General features: G+C 38.6%; 5 protein-coding genes across 5 annotated transcripts in view; 2 read left to right on the forward strand and 3 right to left on the reverse strand.

Moving 5' to 3' along the window:
• The first annotated feature begins 9,948 nt into the window (after positions 1 to 9,948).
• LOC134672426 (activating signal cointegrator 1 complex subunit 2 homolog) lies at positions 9,949 to 10,428 on the forward strand. Its single transcript, XM_063530321.1, has one exon. The coding sequence runs from the start codon at positions 9,949 to 9,951 to the stop codon at positions 10,426 to 10,428; it is 480 nt and encodes a 159-aa protein (XP_063386391.1).
• Positions 10,429 to 12,300: 1,872 nt separating this feature from the next.
• On the reverse strand, positions 12,301 to 15,453 carry LOC134674687 (golgin-45). The gene is made up of 6 exons (XM_063532813.1): positions 15,179 to 15,453; positions 14,254 to 14,741; positions 13,808 to 13,945; positions 13,633 to 13,694; positions 13,088 to 13,472; positions 12,301 to 12,464 (listed from the first exon to the last, which is right to left on the reverse strand). The coding sequence occupies exons 1-6, from the start codon at positions 15,204 to 15,206 to the stop codon at positions 12,321 to 12,323; spliced, it is 1,245 nt and encodes a 414-aa protein (XP_063388883.1). The 5' UTR covers positions 15,207 to 15,453; the 3' UTR covers positions 12,301 to 12,320.
• Positions 15,454 to 16,164: 711 nt separating this feature from the next.
• On the reverse strand, positions 16,165 to 18,126 carry LOC134674697 (glutaredoxin-3). The gene is made up of 4 exons (XM_063532824.1): positions 17,884 to 18,126; positions 17,293 to 17,461; positions 16,838 to 17,106; positions 16,165 to 16,401 (listed from the first exon to the last, which is right to left on the reverse strand). The coding sequence occupies exons 1-4, from the start codon at positions 17,931 to 17,933 to the stop codon at positions 16,224 to 16,226; spliced, it is 666 nt and encodes a 221-aa protein (XP_063388894.1). The 5' UTR covers positions 17,934 to 18,126; the 3' UTR covers positions 16,165 to 16,223.
• A 412-nt stretch (positions 18,127 to 18,538) lies between these two features.
• Positions 18,539 to 20,572, forward strand: LOC134679597 (prefoldin subunit 5). The gene is made up of 3 exons (XM_063538549.1): positions 18,539 to 18,767; positions 18,866 to 19,075; positions 19,824 to 20,572. The coding sequence occupies exons 1-3, from the start codon at positions 18,666 to 18,668 to the stop codon at positions 19,995 to 19,997; spliced, it is 486 nt and encodes a 161-aa protein (XP_063394619.1). The 5' UTR covers positions 18,539 to 18,665; the 3' UTR covers positions 19,998 to 20,572.
• A 1,058-nt stretch (positions 20,573 to 21,630) lies between these two features.
• LOC134674747 (homeotic protein proboscipedia) overlaps positions 21,631 to 24,720 on the reverse strand; it is a 75,879-nt gene continuing 72,789 nt past the window's right edge. Inside the window, exons 3-4 of the mRNA XM_063532877.1 lie at positions 23,700 to 23,842; positions 21,631 to 23,596 (exon numbers count right to left, since the gene is read on the reverse strand). Of these exons, the coding sequence (XP_063388947.1) occupies positions 22,181 to 23,596; positions 23,700 to 23,842 (1,559 nt within the window). The 3' untranslated portion in view covers positions 21,631 to 22,180. The remainder of the gene's footprint in view (positions 23,597 to 23,699; positions 23,843 to 24,720) is intronic.

The following is a 24,720-nucleotide window of genomic DNA, read 5'->3' on the forward strand; positions in this document are numbered from 1 at the left end:
GTTACCACTTTTGTTTAGTGTACGATTAACAATGTGGCCCACCTTGTTGTAGCCATGTCGATAAACTATCGACATTTCTTGCAATTTTAATTTTACTTCAAAGGTTTAACGATACCTAAAATGAACAAAAACACTTTTATCGTTTATTGTGGTTATCAGATCACAATTTTATCGTCACGTCACGCCCCAGCAGGGAACCAAGGGAAAGTTCAGCTATTATTTAATTAAAATACATAAATACCTACTAAAATATGTGTTCCGCAATAATTGAATTATTTTATTATATCACAATATATTAATTATCCATTAGCATTTCAATTATGTTTAGGTTTAACGAAGATATTGAAGCTTCAATTAATCGCTATTTCGTTCCGCCAGGCGTGGGCGTGGCTCACTCCGCTTTGCTACAGGTAGCTAAAAGTACATCCGTTCGACCCCAATTTTGGGGTTTGCCATAAGCTGCGCGTGGCGCTGTCGCCATCCAGCGGCCATATCTGTGCTGATCGTGACAGACGCGTTTTGTTAGAGAGTGAGTCTTCTGTACCTAGTACTATTATTTATTCTTTGGTTCCGCTGTGTAGCGTTTATCGATATATAACATTATTAAAATCGAGTTTTCACATCCCTAAAAGAGCACACATATACGTTTTTACGCACACATACACAACCTGGTTTCACCTAAAACGATAACACCTTGATTTGAAGTCCATCTTGTCAACAGTATGGTTGTCCTTTTTTGACAAACGGCATTTTTAAAAGAAAATGGAGAGAGAAATTATACTAGTTGCTGCGCCGTCAAAGAAAACAGGCAACGTTGGGGCCTTGATTTTAAAGTACAAGTGTCTAAATCGCAAGATCCAAAGGCTGAAGTCGCGTTGGGCCGAAAGCCCGAAGCATCCAGGAGGTCAGTTCTAAACACAGGTCATTAGTACAAGTGTCTAAATGCGAAGGCCGAAGGCTGAGCTCCGCGTAGGGCCGAAGCCTGCAAGATGTCAGTGGTTAAACACAGAACTGACAGGCTGTACGCTTCGGGCCTTCGGCCCTACGCGGAGCTCGGCCTTCGGCCTTCGCACTTAGTCACTTATCTTATACTATTGTTCTGTGTTTAAGTACTAACATCCTGGACCCTTCGGGCCTTCGGCCCTACGCGGAGCTCGGCCTTCGGCTTTCGCATTTAGACACTTGTACTATTGTTATGTGTTAAAGCACTGACATCCTGGACGCTTCGGGCCTTCGGCCCTACGCGGAGCTCGGCCTTTGGCCTACGCATTTAGACACTTGTACTATTGCTCTGTGCACGCGGAGCTCGGCCTTTGGCCTTCGCATTTAGACACTTGTACTATTGCTCTGTGCTAAGGCACTGACATTTTGCTAAAGCTCTGCCTTCGGCCTTCGCACTTAGACACTTGCACTGTTGTTCTTTGTTTAAGCACTGACATTCTGGACGCTTCGGGCCTTCGGCCCTACGCGGAGCTCGGCCTTCGGCTTTCGCATTAGCTGTCTACACCACTTTTCACGTCAACCATAGCGCCTGTGTCCCTGATACCGCCTGTCTCCATTTTATTTTGTAATATTCCGAATTCCATATTTACATATGTTGTTGAAAGTTTTTTCAGCCACCACAAACAAATTTTGTCTCAGAATTAATGATATATTAAATATGTAGTAAAAACTACAAGGGTTGCGAAACTATATGGGTTCCTATAGGGTACCTAATTGACGAATACGGTATCCTAAAAACAGGCAAACAACCGTTGTAAAATGTAACGATGCGAGCGGTACACATCGTGAACGTAATTTAAAAAAGCGGGTAATAATATATATATCTCTTTCGCACTAATATGTCAGTACGAGCGAGATGCATAGAAAGTAAATTACGTTCACGGTAGCGTTTATGTCAATACCAAACTGATGGTATCCGTACGGAACACTAAATGCCTCGAGCTATCTCGGGCTTGGCCAAATTATTGGTATAACCCGACAGTTTGAACTCTTTGGAATTACCCGAATATATAACATAATAAAATCTTGAGAAAAGGGAAAATTCAAAACTTAATAATTTTTGGAACACCTATATATTATCAATTCCGTAGCAGTCCTTAAAAAGCGACAATAATGCCATGGTGGCGTAGGAATTCCTCGGCTTGCATTAATTGACTTATCTCTTTTTTGGTTTAATAAGTTTAATAAAATTAGGTTCTCGAGTCTCCACTGACATCAACAATGCATTGAATCGAGATTCTCCAACTGAAGTTTAAACCTCATTTACATAATTATTATCATCGATGTGTTAAACATTGATTTAAATTTTCACGATTTTTACTCATTATTAATTTATTATTCACAATCGACGGGACTTAATTAGTAAAATTATGTTTTAAATTTAGCTCCGACGTGTCGAGAACGGCGTATTAGACTTATCGACGCTTAAGAATCAATACTGTCTAAGTAACAAATAATTTAAAATTTAGACAATTATGGCATGCTATTCGTTGTTTTTTTCTGCACCTAACTGCAAGGTAAAAAACGTCAAAAATGTTAGTTAGACACAAGCGCGAGCGCGGATGCTATGTCTTGTGGTTAGACAGTATTGATTCTTAAGCGTCGTTATGTCATATTTGTAAGAAAAAAATTGAAAAAGATGAAACTTATGTAATGGACCATTGTCATTAAACGGGTATTATAAGAGGCAAAACACACAATTCATGTAATTTTAATTACCTAATACCAACATTTATACCGGTCGTCTTTCACAATTTAAGGGGTTACGATTGTCATCTATTCATTAAAGAATTGGCCAAGATTAAGGGAAAGTTAACCTGCATTCCCAATAAACAAGGACAAGTATATTTCATTTAATGACAGCGTTTTACACAAAAATAAAACGCTAATTAAATAACTTACCCTATTCGGAACCTAATAATAATATTGAGAGTGGCAACACCGTTGTCGGTCGTATTGTCCTTTTCTAGCATATACGTCCCTCTCTCTCCCACACTCCCACCACACAGCAGTTTGCTTTTTGGCGGTTGTCGCAAAAACAAATTTCCAACTCATTGTCTCAAAATTATACATATTTACACCAGGCAGGATTAAAACTTTAGGTTCCGAATAGGGTAAGTTATTTAATTAGCGTTTTATTTTTGTGTAAAACGCTGTCATTAAACAACTGTACCGCTATTCGGAACCTAATAATAATATTGAGACGTGTTTGTTATCGCCTGGTGGTGGGAAGACGCCAAGCCAATGTGATTATACATGTACTTATTATGTATATTATGTAATATTATTATATTATGAGTGTTTAATTAATTATGCAGTACACCCTTTATTTTAACACCTGTGAGGAGAGAGGTATTTAGTAAAGCATACAATTTGATATTCCATTATATTATGATACTAACTTAACATTTTATAAGTATACGTACTTAATGTACTTATAATTGTTCAAAAAGAATAAGTGAGTCACCACAAGGGTGCTATACTTAATTACTTAAATGTATGTGAAAACTAGGTAAAAGAAGATGTGATAAGTCAGTCTACTCTTCAAGGAGCATACACATCTGTTATAAGGAGTAATGTAATTCAAGTATGAAAATATAAGTACTAGAGTAATTTTTATTTATAAGTCGCAATTATTATCAAATTTGATAATAATTATCTATAATAGTAAAGTAAGCAGTTGCAGGGATATAACAAGGACAGGACATTTCTTATTTCCAGAATCCCTCGGGATTAAGTAGACGAATATTTAAATGATTCGTTATATCACTATCACCACAAACAGAGTTAATAAAATTAGGTACTTATTGAAATGTCATAGGGAATCACTAAATTTATTTAATGACTGTAAGCCATATACTTGGTTATAGGTTATAGTTATAGCTATAAAATGCATTTAACCCTTTTAAACGCTTTACTAAAGGGAACGCAAGTCAGTGTACATAAATAAACCTTGCTTAAAAGTGTGAAGGTTACTATGAGAGCTTAAGCCACAACACTCATGTGTTCACTGCGATGTGGCACTAGTTATGACGCTTTGTGGTGTTCTTGTGTAGAATTGCTGCAGAACTTTATCAATAATATTTGCAGTCATTCTAATTAAATTCATGTTTAGCTACCATAACCTTAATTTTACTCAAAAATTTGTATATATGTAGTAAGAGTAGTTTCTTAGTGGTTTACTTTATCTGGTGCCTACTGGTAGACATAAGCCTTAAAACTTTATTGGTTCTGACCGCTAAAGTGGCTTAATTCCTGTAAACTATTCATAGACATTGCTTAATTCTGAATATTCAGTTTTCTCTATTCAGTGTGTAAATTATAAGGAATCAGGTACTTAATTCGAAACCCTAGCTCATCGCATAGGTGCTTTTAACCGAAATACAAATTTATGTGCTTATTTCGTGATTTTACATTATTTGCTGTGGGAAACCAGGGGGTTCCCTACCATTTGCCGGGCGCCTGTGGCCCCAAAGCCAACAGCGCAGAGGCCCTTTAAGAGGGAGCTATTTTATCCAATGCTAGAATCAACACTTTGTCGAATCTATTAGATATTTAGGTATACTTATCCTCCTTATGAACTAAGGATAATTGTTACTTGTTTATATTTCAATAATAGCAAGATTGTAAATTATTTTATATTCTGAAATATAATATTACTTAATTTGGGCCAGTGTACTTTTCTATACTATATCTCTGGCCTACTACCTACTATAGGTTAGTCTAATAACATCCCGCCCCCTGGGAGGCAATATACAGAGTTCTTGGATATATATTCACGATATCGCTAAGTCTGTGGACCTAATTTTCCGACACTTGACTGCATGAAATTATTGTGTACATTTTTTACAGGTCTCGAGCAAGAAGGGTACCTATATATAGGTTCAGGTCCTTAACTTGTGGATTTGGTAATAGGAGCAAGACACAGACGGGGTGTAAATTAATTGATCCACCATGTTTCAAGAGATTCATGTGCATTTATGCCTTCAAGTTACACTGTACAGACAGACTATATAACTCTTTTGCAGAGTTTTGCCAACATATTATAATAAATGACTGCATTTGTTTGGGTGTACTTGTTCCACGACAAAAACATATTTATATATATTACAATGTATTTTTGAAAAGTACTCGTCTTTCAAAATAGCTTCGCCTTTTCGAAAGGCTTGCTGCTGTTTCACATTGTGCAAAGCAAACAGTATCGCAATGCTATAATTTTGTATAAATTGAGAACTAGAGGGTCATGCCCTAGACGTGACCGCCCAGAAGTTATACTAGAATCGTTCGTGCAAACCATTAAGTCACTGTTTATTAAAAACCTTATGACTGGGTACATTACATTCCACGGTGGGTACATTTGTTAAACGTATAGTATCAAACTATGACGAATAATGATAAGTGAATTAAGTGATAACAATATTTGGTCCGTGCATAGAAGCACGTGCCCTTGAGATTAGTGCATGGGTAGTTTAAAATTTAATCTGTGCATAGGAGCACTTACGATCAAGGTGATTCGAATCCTCAAGGTTCACAAGGCAGACATAAGGGTGTAAAATAAAGCATTCATAAACGCCCCGTTAGGTCAGTTTTGTATATTTTTATTTCCAACATGCTTGTGCAGCACATGACAATTTTCCCATACCATGCCAGTCAGGGATATAATAATTAAATAGGTAACCTTGGTTATGTCGTGTACCTACATAGGTAGGTACTCGTAAAAATGTTAACTGAAAGACTAGTGCTCTCGAGGCAAATATAATTTATATTAATTTCTAGTCTGTTATAGCAGGCATAGACTTCAAAGGTTTTTAGATATTCATAGGGCCGCTAAACGGAACCCTTTGTACACCTTGAGCAGGCTGTTTGTGCTCTTGTAATTTTATTTTCACACCATGAGTGATATTAAACATAGCTTATTTCAGAATTGAACCGTAAGCTATGTTGTGTCGTGAGCTTAAGTGAGCCTGATTTAATTAGAGTCCACAGATTATCTGGACCTTGGAGGATTGACCACACCTTATTCTAAATATCAATATTCTTCCTGGGCTTATGGTCGAATTTAGGTGACTAAATCTCTTAGTGTTATCCATGCCACCCACGTTATGAGGCTTAGCGTCTCCAGACCACAATTTTATATTAGGGTGCAAAGATTTTTTCATCTTTAAAATAAAAATGAGTCGAGATAGGCCTGGAATCTTAGGTTATTTTATACCTATTATATTATAATTTTAGAAATGTTAATTAGTCCAATTTTGGGTTTAGCCAATAGGGTGTCCGGGACCCTTAAAATAGATTGGTAAACAAAAATGAAACCTCGAATAACGAAGCCTATTTCGACTGATTTTTACCCAGAACATTATTTTGTTAGAACCCTTTTCACTTGTCCTTTGTCCAAAAGGAGGTATTTACATATTCATCTTTGTTATATTTTTATGATTGTGGCCTACTCGCTCGCCTGTGTTATGACCATATCATTTAATTTCTGACATGCCTTGCGCAGGCTTATATAGGTTGTAATATCATCATCAATAACTTGATATCAGTTTGTGAATGAATCAAAGATTCTTTGGCACACCTTACGCAGGTGGAAACATGGCAGCCTTGCGCAGGCTTAAATAGGTACACAACATATTGGTTTCATCACAAATAACTTGACGTTAGTTTGTGACTGAATAAAAGATTATCTTAGGCACACCTTACGCAGGTGGAACCATAACAGACATAACTTAAGAATATCATTCAAATGAAGTTTATGGGTAATATTCCCTTAGTTGCGAGTTCTTCGCTCGACAAGAGGAAAGGATTTACTTTAATAGGCACTTTTAGAAAGTGTCATTCACGGTGACGAGATTTGCCATAACTTAACTTTAACTCTACAGTTAGCGAATATAATTTGAAATTATGAAGCAAACCATGCGTCTTCGTCAATGAATCAATCTAAACATTCCCATATCATTAATGCCCTTTCAAGTCACAGGCTTCCGATTTTATTTAAAACGTTTACAAGTGTAGGTACTATTTATGTAGGTAGGTAGGTAGGTAGGCTTAAAGATTGACCGTCTTGTATGTACCTATAGTTATTTACATATAGAATGAATAATCAAGTTATTCAAATCCAAAATAATACAAGCACATATAGCAACTACATGCAAGAGTTATTTTAAGCTGTTAGTACCTGTTATTTATTTAAAGAGATACCTATCTACCTACATTTTAACCTTTTTTTTTTTTTTTTTTAATCAAAGATCAAGTTGGAGAGATATAAATTGATAAGGAGTGAAATACTTAAGGATTTCCATGTCATTCTTGCGCAGAGCCATGCTAATCTCTCTCTTTATCTAGTCAGACTTAAGTTTACGTACTGCCGAAGTACTCACTTTCCACAAAAATAAATGCAATGCTTGCGATGTAGGTTTGTTCGTTACCTTGTGTCCCTCAGAGCGGAAATAGAAGCCCCGCGAAGCGGGGCTTCGTCGACTCCTAAGCGGGTACACGTTATTTATCAGCAAGTTTATTACCAAACAATTTTGCAATATTATATTTAACCCGGAACGGGATAAACCGACAAGTTGCTGATAGATACTTGGACAGATAAACCCTACACGTCTATAAGCTTCTACCTTAATACGTAGGTTCTATGTAACACGTATTAACTATCCGATCCTTTCGTATTCGAAAACACAAATCACTTGAAAACTGAAGGATATGCCTCCACACATCACCATTTAAGTATTATACCTAATTTCAACCGTTATTATAGACACACAAAGATTTAAAGTGATAAGTAATAAGACTCAGAAGAGACTTAATGTAGGTATATATTAATTAAATTCTAATGGTGACAAGTGCACGCTTTACCAGCTCGATGTGTTTTCTAGCATTATGTGTTTTAGTATTTTCATTAGCATAGCCACGGTGCGCGCAGGCAGCCTTTGAAAACTTACACATTACTATTCCGGATCGTTTTTATTTGCTAGATAGTTTAACGGACACTAAATTTAAATGTTTATTTCGAACGGCAAAAGCCGTTAGAAACTGTTTTTCAATATAGTCAGCTAAACTGGGGTACAAATTCAAAAACTCACCAGCAGTTTAGCTTCACGACCTTCCAGATGGAAAAACAGCAAGCCAATGAGTTGGAAATTTGTTTTTGCGACAACCGCCAAAAAGCAAACTGCTGTGTGGTGGGAGTGTGGGAGAGAGAGGGACGTATATGCTAGAAAAGGACAATACGACCGACAACGGTGTTGCCACTCTCAATATTATTATTAGGTTCCGAATAGCGGTACAGTTGTTTAATTTAGAGATTAACGAATACAGTCTAAGGTTTATCGACTCGTATAAATTCATGTCAAGTAGCTTGGATAAACTCGCTTCAAACCTTTCACGGCAATTCAAAATACTACCACATTTCTTACCACCATCCGATAATCGTAAAGAGAGTGAGAAGTATATAAGGATACTTACGCATAAGGGAGTTTTCCCTTAATGAGTGACTGGAGCCGGCTTGAGAAAACTGCATTACCCCCTAAGTAGGGTTGCCAGATCGAAAGGCGCTAATATCGGGAAATAATATCTATTTTTCGGGATTTTGGGACTTAATTCGGGAAAAAAAAATACATTCATATTAAAGTGATTATATTAAAAACAACGATATTTTACATTATTGGCACTACGTCAGCTCGCTTGCTCGGCGACAGTTCGGAACTTGAAATTATTGTTTTATAACGTGAAGCTGTTTTTCGGGACAAGTTTCACTTTGTCGGGAATCGGGAACACATGCTAAAAATCGGGAGAATCCCGCCAAATCCCGACCATCTGGCAACCCTACCCCTAAGGCCACTTTCTGTAGGTACTTAGCAGCCTTACCGATTAAAATATTTCCGATGAGGATTACCAACATGCAAAGATGTTTGGGGCGCATTCAATATTAGAACTCTGGGTGAATACTATATTTAAAGACTGATGTTCTATAATTGGCTGAAGTGTTTGAAAACTTAAGACAAGCGTGTATAGGTGCGTATGAATTAGATCCGTGTCAATATACAATGCACCCGGTTTGAGTTAGAACGCAATGATGAAACATTCTTCGGATGGCTAGAATTGTTTACGGACTATGAAATGATTCAATTTATAAAGAATGGTAGGTATAAGAGGTGGCGTCTGTCAAGCGTCAATTCGCTATGCTAAGGCCAATAATATATTTACGCATGGAATATATTAACAACATCAACCCTCACAGAACAAGCCTAGTTCTTAGAAAAACTTTCAACTTTGCGAAGTACGAAATTTCGTTATTGACGGAATTGGTCTCCAAATATAAGTTAATTATAGAAAAAAAAACGACGCCGTGACTTGCGACGATAAAGAAGCGGCATGGAATTCAATTGCGCAGACCTTTAATGCTGCTCCTAGTGCTTCAACGGTCAGGTTAGCGAAAACCTTGAAGCTCGAATATGAGAGAATTAAGAAATCCGTCAAGAATAAAATAACCGCGCACAGTCAGGAGTCCAGCTCTTGATTGATGTGATAGAAGACAAAGTTCTGTCTATATGTGCGAATATATCTGGATTAGATGCTCGGAATGACAGTGATATCTTTACTGGTATGTATCGGAACCTTACCAAGGCATTTGATTTTTTTTTTGGCTCCTCGAGCTTTTTCATCACTGAATATTATTTAGCTAGCCGCGTCCGGCTTACAAAAACGTTGTCAGACGAAATTTGGAAAGTTGAAAATGGAACGCACAGTCGCCCAGATAAGACGCCACAAGTCAGCGCCGCCCATTAATGTCCATCAACAACAACAACAACCTTTGGAGACGTAGTTCAAGCAGCAACAACAATCGGCGCAGCTCCCGCATCAATCCGAGTCTCAGATTGATAATGCAGCATACATTTACTTTACAACAATTATATTCCCGTACAACCCAATCCGGCCGCACAGATGCATTCTAAACAGGAACAACCCGATCCGGCCGCACAGATGCATTCTGAACAGGAACAACCCAATCCGGCCGCACAGATGCATTCTGAACAGGAACAACCCAATCCGGCCGCACAGATGCATTCTGAACAGGTACAACCCAATCCGGTCGCACAGATGCATTCTGAACAGGAACAACCCAATCCGGCCGCACAGATGCATTCTGAACAGGAACAACCCAATCCGGCCGCACAGATGCCTTCTAAACAGGAACAACCCAATCCGGCCGCACAGATGCATTCTGAACAGGAACAACCCAATCCGGCCGCACAGATGCATTCTGAACAGGAACAACCCAATCCGGCCCAGATGCATTCTGAACAGGAACAACCCAATCAGGCCGCACAGATGCATTCTGAACAGGAACAACCCAAATCGGCCGCACAGATGTATTCTGAACAGGAACAACCCAATCCGGCCGCACAGATAGATGTCCTCTGAACCAGAACACGTGCAGACCAATTCCCAGTCACAACCGTTTACTGAACATCAACCGCCGACACCGTACATCCCCTAGCCGCGTATAACGAGTGACTCGGATATACCCGCCGAACTACTAGAGTTCATAGAGCCACAATCACAAACAGGCACTCGTCACCTCGCTAATATCGCCCCTCAAAGCTCCCACGCTGCCGTCTACAGACAGCTCGAAAGCGGAACCCCCAGCAGTAGAGCCAGCACACCCCGACAATGAGAGCAAAAACAGTTCTTCCAGCAGCTCCAGTAGCAGCAGCTGCTCCGAGGGCGAGGAAGAGTTTCCCTTAAATTTTCAATTGAAACTAAAGCGCCAAACAGATTGTTTCGAAACAGCGTTTGAGATGTTTAAGAAGCACTGTGGTAATTTCACGCATACTCGTACACAGGAAGTGAAAATCGACATTAATTCAGTCTTCTTCGACAAGTTAATGGATAATGTAAGTTAGTCTGTCCATTAGACAATCCAACGCAATCGAGCAACGAGGTAACAAACCCTCCAGGGTCAGGGTCAAAAATGTAAAAAAAACAGTATGTGTGTTATTACCATTTGTACTTACCTAATGTATTATGTGTGTTTCTTGTTGAATGTTATTGTGAGGTTGTATATACTCGTATTGTGTTGTGTATAATCTTGCCATACGATAAATAAATAATATAAATTTGTTATTAGTATGTTTCATTTGACTAAATCAATCTAGCTCCAAACTAAACAAGGCTTGTACTACTAATAGGAGTGTGAATTTTAGTGAAGATGGAGGTGAATCTTCAACTCCGGTAATATATTATGCTCTAAATGTCTAATTAGAACTTAACATTGATAAATTAGAGAAAGTCATAAATGTCATAATTTTATAATAACTTTTTTAGGTTGTGCAAGGAATGATTATTAAAGAACCCAGAGACAATATCAATACGAGGATACGGAGGAACCCTCAATAACAGTAATATATTCAAAATTTGTCATCTATCGTGGTGAAGCCTGCGCGGAAAAATTTATACAGAGCATTCGTAAAGACGCTGATAAAATTATAAAAATCTTACAAAAAGTCGTTCCACCAAAAAAACAGCGGTGCTAACACCTCCGACCAGTGTATTCTAAAAAAAATGGTAAAATATCACTTGAAATGAGACACTTAAAACACACACTTTTTCAAATTTGCCGCCTTTTTCTACTGACAATATCTGCTTGATCAACTTTATATAATCCGTCGATGTCCATCCGTCCATAAAAGTCAAAATTCATATGAAAATATGAACCACATAAGGCGATGTCGCATATTGTTGCTGCCAAGTTGATGCAAACTTGGCCGATAAATTTACATAATAATTATTGCGAGTTATACAAAATAGTCATAGAGGTCAAAAGGTTAAGACATATTCTCAGAGCGACCTTATAATAGAAAACCACCGCGAAAGTACCTGAGGAACCGCGACGGTTAAGTGGTGTCTGGAGTTCCGCGCACCTAAAGCGATATTTTTTCTAGCCAAGCTTACAGTAACTGCACCCATTCATTGCAGTACACACACGAGGCTATAGGTCTTCGAGTACTGCTGCGCTACATTCTACTAGGTAGAAAACCACCTCGGAAGTAAGTACTTTACAGCCCCCAGAGGGTTGGTTTCAGTGATCTATAAGCCTGGAGTTCTGAGCCTCTAAAGCAATATATTTTCTACCCAAGCTAACAGTCAGTGGCGTAGTGTGAAGTAATCTAGTCCTGGGCGAAGTCGCATCTCTGATGCTCTTTTCTTTCAATATGTATTCTCAAGGTAATGAAAATTTTTGGCACCCGTGGGGCCCCCTTAGGCGCGACGCCATGAGCAGAGGGCCGGTTCGCCCCGCCTAGTAACGCCACTGTTTACAGTAACTGCACCTTGCCGTTGCAGTGCACACACGAGGCTATAGGTCTTGGAGTGCTGCTGCTACTGTTATACGCGTGGTGCACCAACGCGTTCACAGGTTCCTCGCTCACCTTCTTTACTTCTAAAGGCATGGCCATTATCTGAAAGAAAATGGATCAATAAACTATGGACGAAAAAAACAAGACGGTTGTCCGACTATTGAAAATGGCGTTTACGTCAAAGAGAACTATCATTGTGAATCTTTAGGCGCCTAAGGTTACACCTTAGGTAGGATAACGAGGATTCGGTGATTTTGGTGAGATATGCAGTATATCTTTCTGGTGGACAATCGTGAATCGTGACTAATCGATAGTACTGATGTTTCAGTTCACCGCTTTCATACCCCCAAATCAGGTGAGTCGGTGACTTCGGCTAATTCCGATCCGAATGTCGAAAACTGTCGGATATTCCGAAAAGGGCTGAGCTGCGCAAGGGGGTATTATGATAAAGTTATGGGGAATTTTCGGAATTATCCGATTAATACGAAATTACCCGAATATACCTTAATGACAAATAAACTTGAATGGATTAGAAAAGTATACAAGTTTTTTTCATTCTTGCGCATTTGATTCCACTGTGTAAAGAAAGTTGTATGACTAATTTTCGTTCCCACTATTTATTGTTGACACAAATTTATAATGATTTTTGTGTTGATGTTTCACACAAGGCATACCAAGTGTAACAAGTGTTATATTTATGTTTACAAAAAATGTTAATAACTCACATTCTCAGCATGTTTCTCGCCATCCGTCTCAGTCGGTAAATTATCGAGATAGCTGATATCGGGCTTCTCATTAGAACTGCTAACATTCTCTGACAATTTCAAATTGACCAGCGCTAAATCAATTATATTTGATGAGTGTGGTATTGTAGTGTTCAAGTTAAGGTTCCCAATCGGTTGGTTGTATACTTTATTGTTGCCCACATATTCTGAAATGGCGATGTTCTCGAGCCACTTCTCGTGGAGGCTGTAAAGGTTTTTATAGGTGCATACCATCATGTCTCTAGTCCTGCACCTCTCGTCTAGCAGTTGTTTTATTGCTTGTTGTAAATTTACGGTTTTTTCGTTGAGAACTTTCTTCCAGTTTGCTAGCTCTTCCACCATCAGGCTGGAAGGAATAGAAGTATAGTTAGCGAGTTCTGGAGTGTGGTATTTACCTAAGGAGAGGATGCCTTGCAACTTGGTGGACGAATTAATTAAAGGTGGTTTTGGAGGAAAGCGAAAAGAACATTGAAATTACAAATGTTAACTTATTATGGTATGCATACCTGCTAGCAAGAAATTTGCTTCTCCACACTTCACATTGACCCGCTAACCATTCTGTTTGCTCCTGTAAGCAAAATATGAGTAACTATTATTTATAAACAATAATAATGTAGAGTTCAGAATAAATGGCTTTATAAAAAAAAACTAATACATTTAAATTTAAGCAATAATACCCACTTGATGAGTTGACAAGTGCTGAGCAGAGTTCAGCAAGGCATCAGCCAAATGCTTCTTGTCCTCATTGAGTGACTGCACCTGGATCTCTAAATCTTCACCCATGGATGCCACTAGCATTGTCTTCAATTCTTTGTTCACCTGTAATAACCCAAAAATAACAATTAAACACAATGGTATCTCAATCTGTTTGCCAATACATGTTCGCTTATAAAGAATCAAAAATTCAAATTGAAAGTATGCCAATGGGCAATGTAGCCCAGTATTTTGGATAATAGGTGTACAATTCATTCATCCAGAACATTATAATGGTCAGAAAAGGATATTATAAGAAAAAAAAGCTTAGTAAAGCTAGTTCCATGACTTAATTTCAAAGTGATTTATCGCATTGTCCAACAGTCCACTGACTGATAAATAATAAATGAGCATACAAAGATTAAAAAATATACCTGTACTTGCTGTTTCAACTGATCCTTTAAAGAGTCATTCTCTTCCATCAGTTTGTCAATAGTGGCCTGCATTTCAGCTTTCTCAGGGTTATGTTTGTCAGGTTCTACTGAGCTAGAAGATGTTAACTTTGGTCTCGGCTTGAACTCATTCAACTTTGTGTCCATTTGCGACATCTGTGATATAAGTACATTGATGTCCATGTTATTCTTGGATTTCTTAGACTTGGAAACTGTTTGAGGCACTATTGGCTTCACAGCCGCTGGATAAGGCTCATAAGGAACAAATTTGGGGCTTTTGGAATTAAGTTGCCTTTTCTTTTCTGCTCTAACAACACTGGTGGGGTAAACCTGGATAAGTCTGCCTGGGAGAAGGGTGTCTTTACTTCCAGTTCGAATGGTAGACTTCCCAGTAACTTTTTGCACTGCCTCAGTGGCAATTTCATCTGATTCCATGCCATCTCCTGCAGTCCGTGTTTTACTCATGATTTCTGTAAATGGTGTTAAGAATGTAAATACATACTAACAAAATAATGTTACCAGTGTTAAGGACATGTTTGTCACTTAAATCATAAATAAAAGGAAACTATTTTCACTACTTTCAGCAATTTAATTATTTCTGCATATTTCTTAGACAGTTAACGAACTACTTAGGCAATCAAGTCAAGATTATTGTATTCTATGGAGGTCAAACATAATAGCATCACATCACAGAAACTTGATTGAAGATAACATATCACTGTCACAGAATTTAAGTAGGAATGCTAAGATAGAAGAAATTTAATAAAAGGTTAAAAAATTGGTATATTCATTATCATCATGCATGTCGCAATGCTGGGCTCTCTTTCAACAGGGGTTGGGCTACAAACCAAAACATTACCAAAAAACAGGTAATCATATTTACTCAGAACTCGAATGGTTTACTTACTAGGATGGAAAGGAGTTAATTCGTCCATGGAGGGAGTAAGAAACAGAGACAGTGGAAAAGATACGTAAATTATTTTTTTAACACTTGGCTTACTTAAATGGCAGTAAAACAAACTAGTTTCTTTTCTGACGTGGACGTAAAAAATATGATGATTCTACTACTGAATTGAATTTAGTTAAGATATAATTAAACACATTTCACTTCCACAACATCACGATTTTTACAAACTTATTATTTACTAGCAAATGAAACAAATATCGTCCTAAAATACATCGTCAGAAAAATAGGCAGTTTACATTTGTCAAATTGTCACACTGACGCTCAATGCAACCAACATAACATCGTATGCTGTTTAAGTCAACCATTTGGACACTACTAATAATTTGGTGTTGAATACTGGAGCGTGCTTTAAAAAGGCCTGAAACCACAGCCTGTCCCTTTCTAAAGCCCCCTCCAGACTATGTGCGTGAATCGCGGGCGAAGCCGCGATTCGCGCACGAGTGTGGAGGGGGCTTTATAATTAGCCGTTATAGTATACTTGGTCAAGCAGATCTTGTCAGTAGAAAAAGGCGCGAAATTCAAATTTTCTATGAGACGCTATCCCTTCGCGCCTACATTTTTCAAATTTGCCGCCTTTTTCTACTGACAAGATCTGCTTGACCAAGTATAGTTGGTCAAGCCAATCTTGTCAGTAGAAAAAGGCGGCAAATTTGAAAAATGTAGGCGCGAAGGGATGTCGTCTCATAGAAAATCGCGCCTTTTTCTACTGACAAGATTTGCTTGACCAGCTATAATAAGGTTAACAATGATTTATTATATTGATTGTTTACTTTGCCTTTATGTAGCCTTAGCCCTTAACACAGCCTTAATAATTTATTTTGGTTTTCTATAGGTACTAACGAGAAAAATAAACGGCCGTTCTGTAGGTCGAGGTGTATAGCATCCATGAGTTTTCAAAAATATTTTTTTATAAAAACAAAATGTGATTTTATTAAAAGCTTTATTGAAATAAATAAAATCCAACCATGTAGAAAACAACCATCATTTAAGCTTTCAGAGTTGCATCTAACTCTCCACTGGCTTGTAGTTCTTTGATTATATCTAGCCCCCCGATCAGTTCACCTTTGACATAAAGTTGGGGATAAGTTGGCCAATCAGAGTATTCTTTTAGGCCTTGACGGACTTCCTCGTCAGTCAGTATATCAAAAGTGCCATATTCAACCCTGAAATGTAAACAATGTAACATGATAAGATAATTTTGGTGTGCCGATTTATATTTGTTATCAGCAACCCAATTTGATCACTATTTAATAGTGATTGCAATTTTATCAAGCACCTTATCTACTCAACTCAAACACTTGTTAATGGAAATATATATTGTAATCTTTTTTGATAAAATAAATTTCGTCAGACAATAACAATGCCTTTTGCTAATTGCAGTGAAAACTGCCTATTGTCAAGCCTCAGGACACAGACTCAATGCTCCACACACCTTGCTTGATAAAATTCAGTAAAAGACGACAGGGATGCAGCTATACAATCTCACTTCTATGTATTGCTGTATCCCTGTTTTCGTTACGGTGTGTAAAGTGCTTTATTCCTGGCAGGCTTCATTCTGTTCTGAGCATATATTGTCAAATAAATAGACAGACTACATACCCTGTTCCATTCAAAATCTGAATCAAGGTCCTACTGAATCCACATCTAGGAGTCTCCCTGTTGCCTTTCATGAATACCATTACATTATGTTTGTTGATAAGTGCCTTGAGCCTCTCTTCTAATGGCTGCTGTGGTGTTGAGATAGCAGGTGCAGCCTTCCCGAGGCTGTGAGCCTTCACTTTAGATGTTATTTGAGCAGCATCCGCACCATCCACTCTGTCCACTTGTGATCCATTTTTGAATAAAATTACAGTTGGTACTGAGTCAACCTAAAAATCAAATTAGGACTTCAATTTTCAAAAATTTTATATTTTGACTTTAACACAAGCACCCCATTTACAATACAAAACCAACACACCTAGCATGTTCTTGGCAGTGAAAGTGTACTTAACAAAAAAAGTAAACTTAACATGATCATGATTCAAGTATGAAACAAGAATTTGTGTTTTCTATACCTTATAGTTCAATGAGATTGCCGATAGTTCCTCTGCATCACAAACACAGAATTTAGCTCCACTAGCTTGTATTTCTGGTAGTTTTGAAAGTTCGTTGAGTATCTCTGTGACATGGCCGCATTGGTCTGACCAGTCAGCCGAAAAATGGATTGCAGTTAATGTATGAGATCTGTAATTTAAAAAAAAATACAGTTTTAGCATGCATTTCTAAGCAAGGAGATCGACTGTAAGCAAATTATATATTTAATTATATGGATGAGTATGTTTTTAAACGAAAAACAATGAAGTTTTGCAGATGCTGTCATATGATTATTCATACAATTACATGTTTACATAATAGATTAGCATGGTTTGTGAGCTTGACCTCCAAGAGTTATCATAAAAACGTCATTTGACACAATAGTGATTTCTTACGCAAAAAATAATGCATCATATACAATGTAATAATTACTTCAATAAATCTTAAGAAAACGTTTCTAGAAAATAACCTAACCTGGCATTAAAGGTCACGACGAATATAATTTATTTGTCTTATTACCCACACTTAAATAATCTTTGTTAGAAGTAGTATTTCATAATTAACCCACTAACCTTATCAAATTATGAAAGTTTTCCGCGGAATCAACATTTGTAACAGACATTTTAAAGTTAGGTTACTTCTGTAAGTCCGGTGTACAAGCGCAGATCGATAAATTAAACTGAGGATTATAGCACTTTTGGAAGCTTGTGTATTCACTCAGAATATAATAATTACATTCATGAAATAACTTCTTCCTTCGAATTTATTTTAAGGAATAACACAACCAAACAAAAGACTACGTGACGGTGACGGCCGACAATTGTCAAAACTCGAAATCGAAATATCCATGAAATATCATTTGTCAATTTTGTCAATCAGCTAACTTCACTTCGTGACATTAAGCCCCCATTCGCACGAGAGCTTTTTCAACGCGCGCTAAAAAAGTGCTTGAACGTGTCCGCACTCTAAATTCGATTAACGACCAAGGCATAAAGTCGAAAATACAACAACGCTCGATAAAAAGTGTTAATAAATACATATTTTTCCATTTGAGTAATTTAAACGCTTTTTACGCGCGTTGATTAAGCGCTCGTGTGTATGAGGCCTAAACGAACTTCACGTCGCAATTGCTCATGGTAGCCAACATAATTAATGTAACAGGGATTAATAATACAACGTTTTATTTCGTGTCTCAAACACGACTGTCAGCTGTCAGTGTCATTCGGTTTGGTTATTGGTTTTCACTTCACACACGGCTTTTCTTTTGTGTGAGGTTAATATAAAATATGCCCTAGTAGCATCTCCAAGTAATATTTGTCTCTAGTTATTGTATTGGTCTGATATTTTTCACATAATGGCGTCAGTTTCTACCGCTCCAGCGCCGGGTATGCACCAGATCGACTTGTCCAAGTTAAATCTTCACCAGTTGGCTCAGCTCAAGCAGCAACTAGACCAAGTGAGACATTTCTTATGACACAAAAACGTTACATTTTTACTATTTAATCTTATATTGTTTGCAGTACTATATGAAGTCATCTAATTTTGGTGTTTCAGGAGCTAAATGTCTTCCAAGATTCTCTTTCAACACTAAAGATGGCTCAAGGCAAATTCGTTGAGTCTGGCGAGAGCGTGGAAAAAATTACACCTAGCAGCAAGGGCAAGAGTATTCTGGTACCACTAACAGGCTCCATGTATGTGCCCGGTACTATAGCAGATACTGAACATGTAGTAATAGATATAGGCACAGGATATTATGCACAAAAGGTGAGATTATTTTTAAACTATTCTAGGTTTAGATCTTGGATACCATGCTTATGTTAAAAGTAACAAAGTTTTTCCTTCATATATATTTGTGATAAAGTTAAGAAGCCACTAGTTGGGACAACTTGATAACTTAGCTTTTAGTTCAATAATTCTGTAGAATTACAGTGGTATGAATCTGAAATATATAAGACTATAATAAAATTTAAAATACGTCTAAATAAGGCCCCTGCAGCATTTTGCCAAAGATGTTGACAGCATTCCCTAGCTGAATAGCAATACTGCACTAAGAGAGGAAGCTGCCAGCTCTCTGGTTACTAGTGAAATCGATGAGCTTTTTGCATAGTTCTTTGAAAAGAACATGTGCGCTTGGACCCCACGGCCCCCGTATCTCAACACCAAATGCCACAAAGTGGTATTGAATATATTTGAATATAGTAATTATTTATTTAACACTTTCGCAACCGGGCAAAAAACGGCGCACTACCCCAGAAACCGGTCGTCTATATCTGCGTACAAAACAACCCGCTGGGCGGGTTGTCCGGCATCTGAGCAAACATTACGAGTGCCTACCAGGCGGGTTCTTGGTAGTCAAAGTGTTAAGCTTTATTCTCACATTCTTTTTAAGATTGACTTTTCATTTGTTATATATATTCATATTGTGTGATCCCTTCAGGGTAAAAGCCTTGTCTATCTTTTTCATTTCTGTTTGTCTATGATCATAACTCAAGTGTGCTTTTTCAATTCACAGGACATAGAAGGTGCCAAAGATTATTTCAAAAGAAAAACCCAGTTTGTAACAGAGCAAATGGAGAAAATCCAAGCCATGGGTATTGAGAAATCAAAGGTCCGAGAAGCAATCTGCATGATGATGGAAATGAAGCTGCAAGCCCAGGCTCAGGCACAGAAGCCTTCCACCTCATAACAATGGAACAAGCCACTGACCCGCTTGCTTGATCACATATTCAAATTTACTTTGTATTAATACTGGTATTAAAGATTTTATGAGTAATTGTCACATGTTTAAACGTGGTTTCCAGCAATAATAATGATATTTGTGCTTTAGATTCTATGAAGCATTTGTACAGTACTAGGTCACTAATTTTGTTCTACTGCTCGAGTAGACAACATCTACATGAAGAATTACCTTTATTTCAGAAATACTTATCTCATTATTCTCTTTTGTTATGAGAATAGTTAACGTTTTATTAATACCTGTTCATTTAAAATTTAAATTATTTATTCATTGTCATGTGAATTGCTTTATTTAGAGTTGTGTTTGAAAAAATGCTTTTATAACTAATGTGAAATTGCTTGTAAGGTGTATAATCAGAAAATTAGGAGACATATTTTGTCTTTTATATAAATCACACAAGATTTGAATTTTAAATTGTAATGCTTTGTACCTTACAAGAATATGAAATGTGTGGATCTTTTTTGAAGGTGACTCATTTGTGCACCCTTCATTGCATTATGGAATTAATAAAAAAAAGTAACTTGTATCATATATTTAATTTTAATCCTACACCAAATATTTATATGTATAAAACACCTAGTCTAGAAAAATGGTGCTGTGGTCTATGGCACGATATTCCATGCGCTTTAAGGGAACCTTTAGCGGTCGAAGGGTTAATTTGTTTTCTTATAAACTTAATCCCAAAGTCTTGCTTATTAAAAACCAGTTTTAATATGTACAAGAAGTCTCTTAACTTTTATTACTTACTGCATTTTTTAAAGGTTAGGTACAGAAAGGATATATTATGCAGGAAGACAAAAAAGCAAGGTGGGTCTAGGATAAAATAAATAAGGTAGTCAATAAACGTTGTGACACCAAATGATTTATTTTTTTAATAGGCCAAAATGATAGCGCTGATATCTACAATATAATGACTTACTGTAAACTATCTTATACGTATCTACAATGTCTTATACCCACAAAACAATATTACCTAAATAAGGCAACGACTATTCCTTAGAATTGTAAACAATTTTCTAATAATAGTAATGTAAAATCAAATTTAATTTAAATAACTGTTTCTTACCATGAACACGCGTTGTGTTGGATACAAGATAGTTTTAATTATATTATCGTAATGACAACTGTACATTGATACCAATTTCATTTATGAACAATGTTAACAGTAGTAGGCAAGCTGCAGATATCTAATGCTGAGAGGTACTACCGGGAAACGATCTGGCACATTTAAATGTAGGTATTCTCGAAAACGTAAGTCCTAGAGTATTTATACATCACAAATAATTTAATAATATATATATTATAAATATTATTAATTGCGCCCGAGGCACATTTGTGGTGACATCACATGAAGCCTTGGTACTCATTAATCTCAGTGTTAACGCCGTTACGTTTATATTACGCCACAAGGCTTAATCTGTAGACTGCAACAAATGGGGAAGCCTATTAACGCTTCTGTCGATACTACGATCCTCAGCAGTGAGCGACGTCGGTTGAACAGAATACCTGAAGTCACATGTTAAGTACCTACATACATACATCACTCTCCTCCACTGTGACGTCTCAAGTAAACGGTGTATTGGTTACTTTTCTAGAGATTCCCACAAGTGTGCAACGCGCTTTAGCGTACAAAGTTAACTCCAGCTTAACACTTAAATACGTTTTGTATGCGGTGATGAATCATCTACTACCAAGATTATTTTTATCCCAAATATCGACTGATATCAGCACCTAAATTACGCAATATTATACGTTAAAAATATGTATTACAAGGTATTTAAACTCCTAAAATATAAAGTAGTTCACTAGGTATGTACACTTTATTACATTAACTTTAACTTAAGCCTTAAAATATTAACCATTGCCTTAGGCGAATCTACACGTACGTCGGTCTATGTATGTAGACACAGTATCCCTTAATTATAAGCCTTTTATTGTACATTATAATAATTCCCGTTCGCTATAGGTCACGCAGCGAGAGCCGGGGCGGTTACTGTAATTACCTCGTGTACATACTTGAGGCGTATGAATAAGAGGAAACGATTGGCGCCCGGTCGCTAAGGCCCATTGCCATAGGGCACTACGTGTGGTTACACGAACAGATCACTCGCCTGCTCGGCGAAGTCCTTGTCTCATATAGTGTAGTACTCCGGGGCAAAGTCGTTGGCGAGGTTGCTCAGGAAGTGGAAGTCCGAGGATGAATTGGAGTTGTCGCCGGCGCCCGCGGGCGCCGCGTGCGTCGCCTCATAGAACTGCTGGAAGGAGCCGTAGCCTTCGCCGCACTCCCCCGCGTAACCCTCGCCGCCTGCACCGGCCGCACCGCCCGCGGTATATTGAGCCCCGGCTCCGCCAGCTGCTGATGGCTGCTGCCCAGAGTACACACCGCTTGCCTCGTAGTACCCACCTTTGGCGTACTCATTTCCATGTGAATTCTTTTGCGCCTCGCTTCCATAATAACCGTGCGGGTGCTCGTGTTGTGAGCCCTCGTGGTAATGGTACCCGTAATGGCTATTAGCATAAGCCATGGCCTCAGCCGGATAGCCTTGGGCCTGGTCGTATCCTGGGTGTCCGTATCCGACTTGATCCTTTCCGTACGCCGCCGGGTATCCATAGTTTTGATACATTTCGTGAGGGTACGCTTGCCGGGACGCTATACCGTTAACGGGTCTTCCTGATGATGAACTCTCCTGTCTAGCGTGTTGCTGGTTCCGTGCGTACGCGTGCTGCTCGGCATGCACCGCTGCTCCGTAATTGTCGTAGTTTCTATTACTCTGAGGATACTGGCTTATTTTCCCTACAAATTGTTTTGAATCCATGCGGAAGTCGGGGTGAGGCACAAATTGTCCCGGGGGTGCATTGCCCCTTATGACGTATGACGGCATGGCGTTGGGTACTGCTTGAGGATGAGGCGGACCGGGAGGCGCGTTCGGGGGCGACGGTCTCGGGTAGTGGCCGAGAGGACTCTGGTGCATGCTAGACGGTGTGCCCGGGGTCGAGGAAGGTGTGAGGCTGACTGACGAGTATTTAGCGCCATCCGGTAGTCCGACTGAGCCGAGGCCGTCCTTTGAAGATGACGGAGAGATTTTGCACGCCGTGGCGTCTAGTGATGGTGAGCGTTTCCTTGATTCTTGTTTGATTCTCTTGGCTAGGCTTCGAGGAGGTGCGACGACGGATGCGCCCGGTGGATGAGCGTCACGTGAGTCATCCTCTGCTAGCTTATCGAGCGAGGAGGAGGAAGCGACGCTGGAAGCACCGTCACTCGCAAAACTGTTATTATTGGTAGCGCTGGGCGTGTTGTTGTTGCGTGTACGAGAGGCCAGCTCCGGCAGATCTTCTGCAGGCGAGCATAGCGCCCCTGGTGGCAGTTCGCACCCCTGACAGCTCTTCTTCCCCGACAGGGGTCCGTCGTCATCAAGGAATTTATCCAGTCCCATTTTGGAGCTCTTGCCACCTTCGGATGTGGTCGAGTCTTTGTCGTCGCCATCTTCGCTTTTAGTTAGCGTTTGTCTCTTGTGTTTCATGCGTCGGTTTTGGAACCAAACCTTTACCTGAAAATAAAAGAAATACGTTAGATAAATACCCTTACAGTAATTACACGGTGGTCTTATTTTATCCTTACATTTTTAAATAGAATAGAACATCGGATTTTACCTGTCTTTCGGTGAGGTCTAAGGAGGCCGCGATCTCGATTCGTCTCGGACGACACAAATACTTGTTGAAGTGGAACTCTTTCTCCAACTCCAGTAGTTGCGTGTTTGTGTACGCTGTCCGCAATCTTCGTGGCAGACCATTCTCTGTAACAACGATATTTTTTTTTATGAATTATGATCTCTACAATATAGGTATTACATGGCTATAAGTACATAATAATAAGATAAAATCATGATAAATTACTTTGCGTAAATAGTTTACTTAGAATTTAATAACTTTGTTTTCAGTGGAAACAAAAGAATATCTTGAACTTTTTGTTGTCTTCGCAACTTTGATTCTTGCGGTATTTTGCGAAGCGCCATAATTTATGAAGTTTATAGTTTGCTAGTATAGTTGATTATAAATAATTCCTGGAAGCTTTCAATAATAGATGGCGAGGTACGCGGGCGCGCTTTCCTTTAATGTAATAACTTGATCGCATGTTAGAGCACCGCCCTTGATGCCATTGTGTCGAAACGTTTTTTATTTTACCACAAAATACGAATTGGAATTCGAAATTCAAATTACAAAAGGGCGGCGAATAATGGGGCGATCGCGTTTGCGTGACGAGCAGCCAGGAGTTGTCGCGTGGTTGTGCGGTCGATATAGTATTTAATAAGAGGGGGTAGGGGTTAGTTTGCGTTGTGTTATGGTTGTTGGAGCGTGGTAGGGTCGCTGCGCATGATTGACAAGGAGCGTCAGGTCGCGGACGCCATTGGCCGGGGGAGCTGGCAGTCAAACTCGGAACTGCCCTTCGGTTCCACATGAATGCACCAGCGTATGAACATGGTGCTAAAAAAAACTTTTTACAAAAAAAAGAAAAACCGACTTCAAAAAGGATGAAATAAAATATTATCCTTTTTAAGTCTATGCGTTACCAACTGATATGTTTGAAGTCGGTGCCAAGCCAACTTTTGAAGCATACCATGATTTTGGTGCGATTCGATAAGGATGTACGTTGGATTGCCTTACAATGAACATA

The sequence above is a fragment of the Cydia fagiglandana genome, chromosome 2, assembly GCF_963556715.1.
Source record: "Cydia fagiglandana chromosome 2, ilCydFagi1.1, whole genome shotgun sequence".
Taxonomy (NCBI): domain Eukaryota; kingdom Metazoa; phylum Arthropoda; class Insecta; order Lepidoptera; family Tortricidae; genus Cydia; species Cydia fagiglandana.

Excerpts from the sequence above, each read along its gene's own strand:
- LOC134674697 (XM_063532824.1), bottom strand. The coding sequence starts at position 17,933 with ATGTCTGTTACAAATGTTGATTCCGCGGAAAACTTTCATAATTTGATA. Across the intron at positions 17,462-17,883 it reads AACTTTCATAATTTGATAAG|ATCTCATACATTAACTGCAA; the intron begins GTTAGTGGGTTA and ends TTTAAATTACAG. Across the intron at positions 17,107-17,292 it reads CAATCTCATTGAACTATAAG|GTTGACTCAGTACCAACTGT; the intron begins GTATAGAAAACA and ends TTTGATTTTTAG.
- LOC134672426 (XM_063530321.1), top strand. The coding sequence starts at position 9,949 with ATGCATTCTAAACAGGAACAACCCGATCCGGCCGCACAGATGCATTCT.
- LOC134679597 (XM_063538549.1), top strand. The coding sequence starts at position 18,666 with ATGGCGTCAGTTTCTACCGCTCCAGCGCCGGGTATGCACCAGATCGAC. Across the intron at positions 18,768-18,865 it reads TCAAGCAGCAACTAGACCAA|GAGCTAAATGTCTTCCAAGA; the intron begins GTGAGACATTTC and ends TTGGTGTTTCAG. Across the intron at positions 19,076-19,823 it reads CAGGATATTATGCACAAAAG|GACATAGAAGGTGCCAAAGA; the intron begins GTGAGATTATTT and ends TTCAATTCACAG.
- LOC134674687 (XM_063532813.1), bottom strand. The coding sequence starts at position 15,206 with ATGGACGAATTAACTCCTTTCCATCCTA. Across the intron at positions 14,742-15,178 it reads ATTAACTCCTTTCCATCCTA|AAATCATGAGTAAAACACGG; the intron begins GTAAGTAAACCA and ends CACCATTTACAG. Across the intron at positions 13,695-13,807 it reads AGCACTTGTCAACTCATCAA|GAGCAAACAGAATGGTTAGC; the intron begins GTGGGTATTATT and ends TTTTGCTTACAG.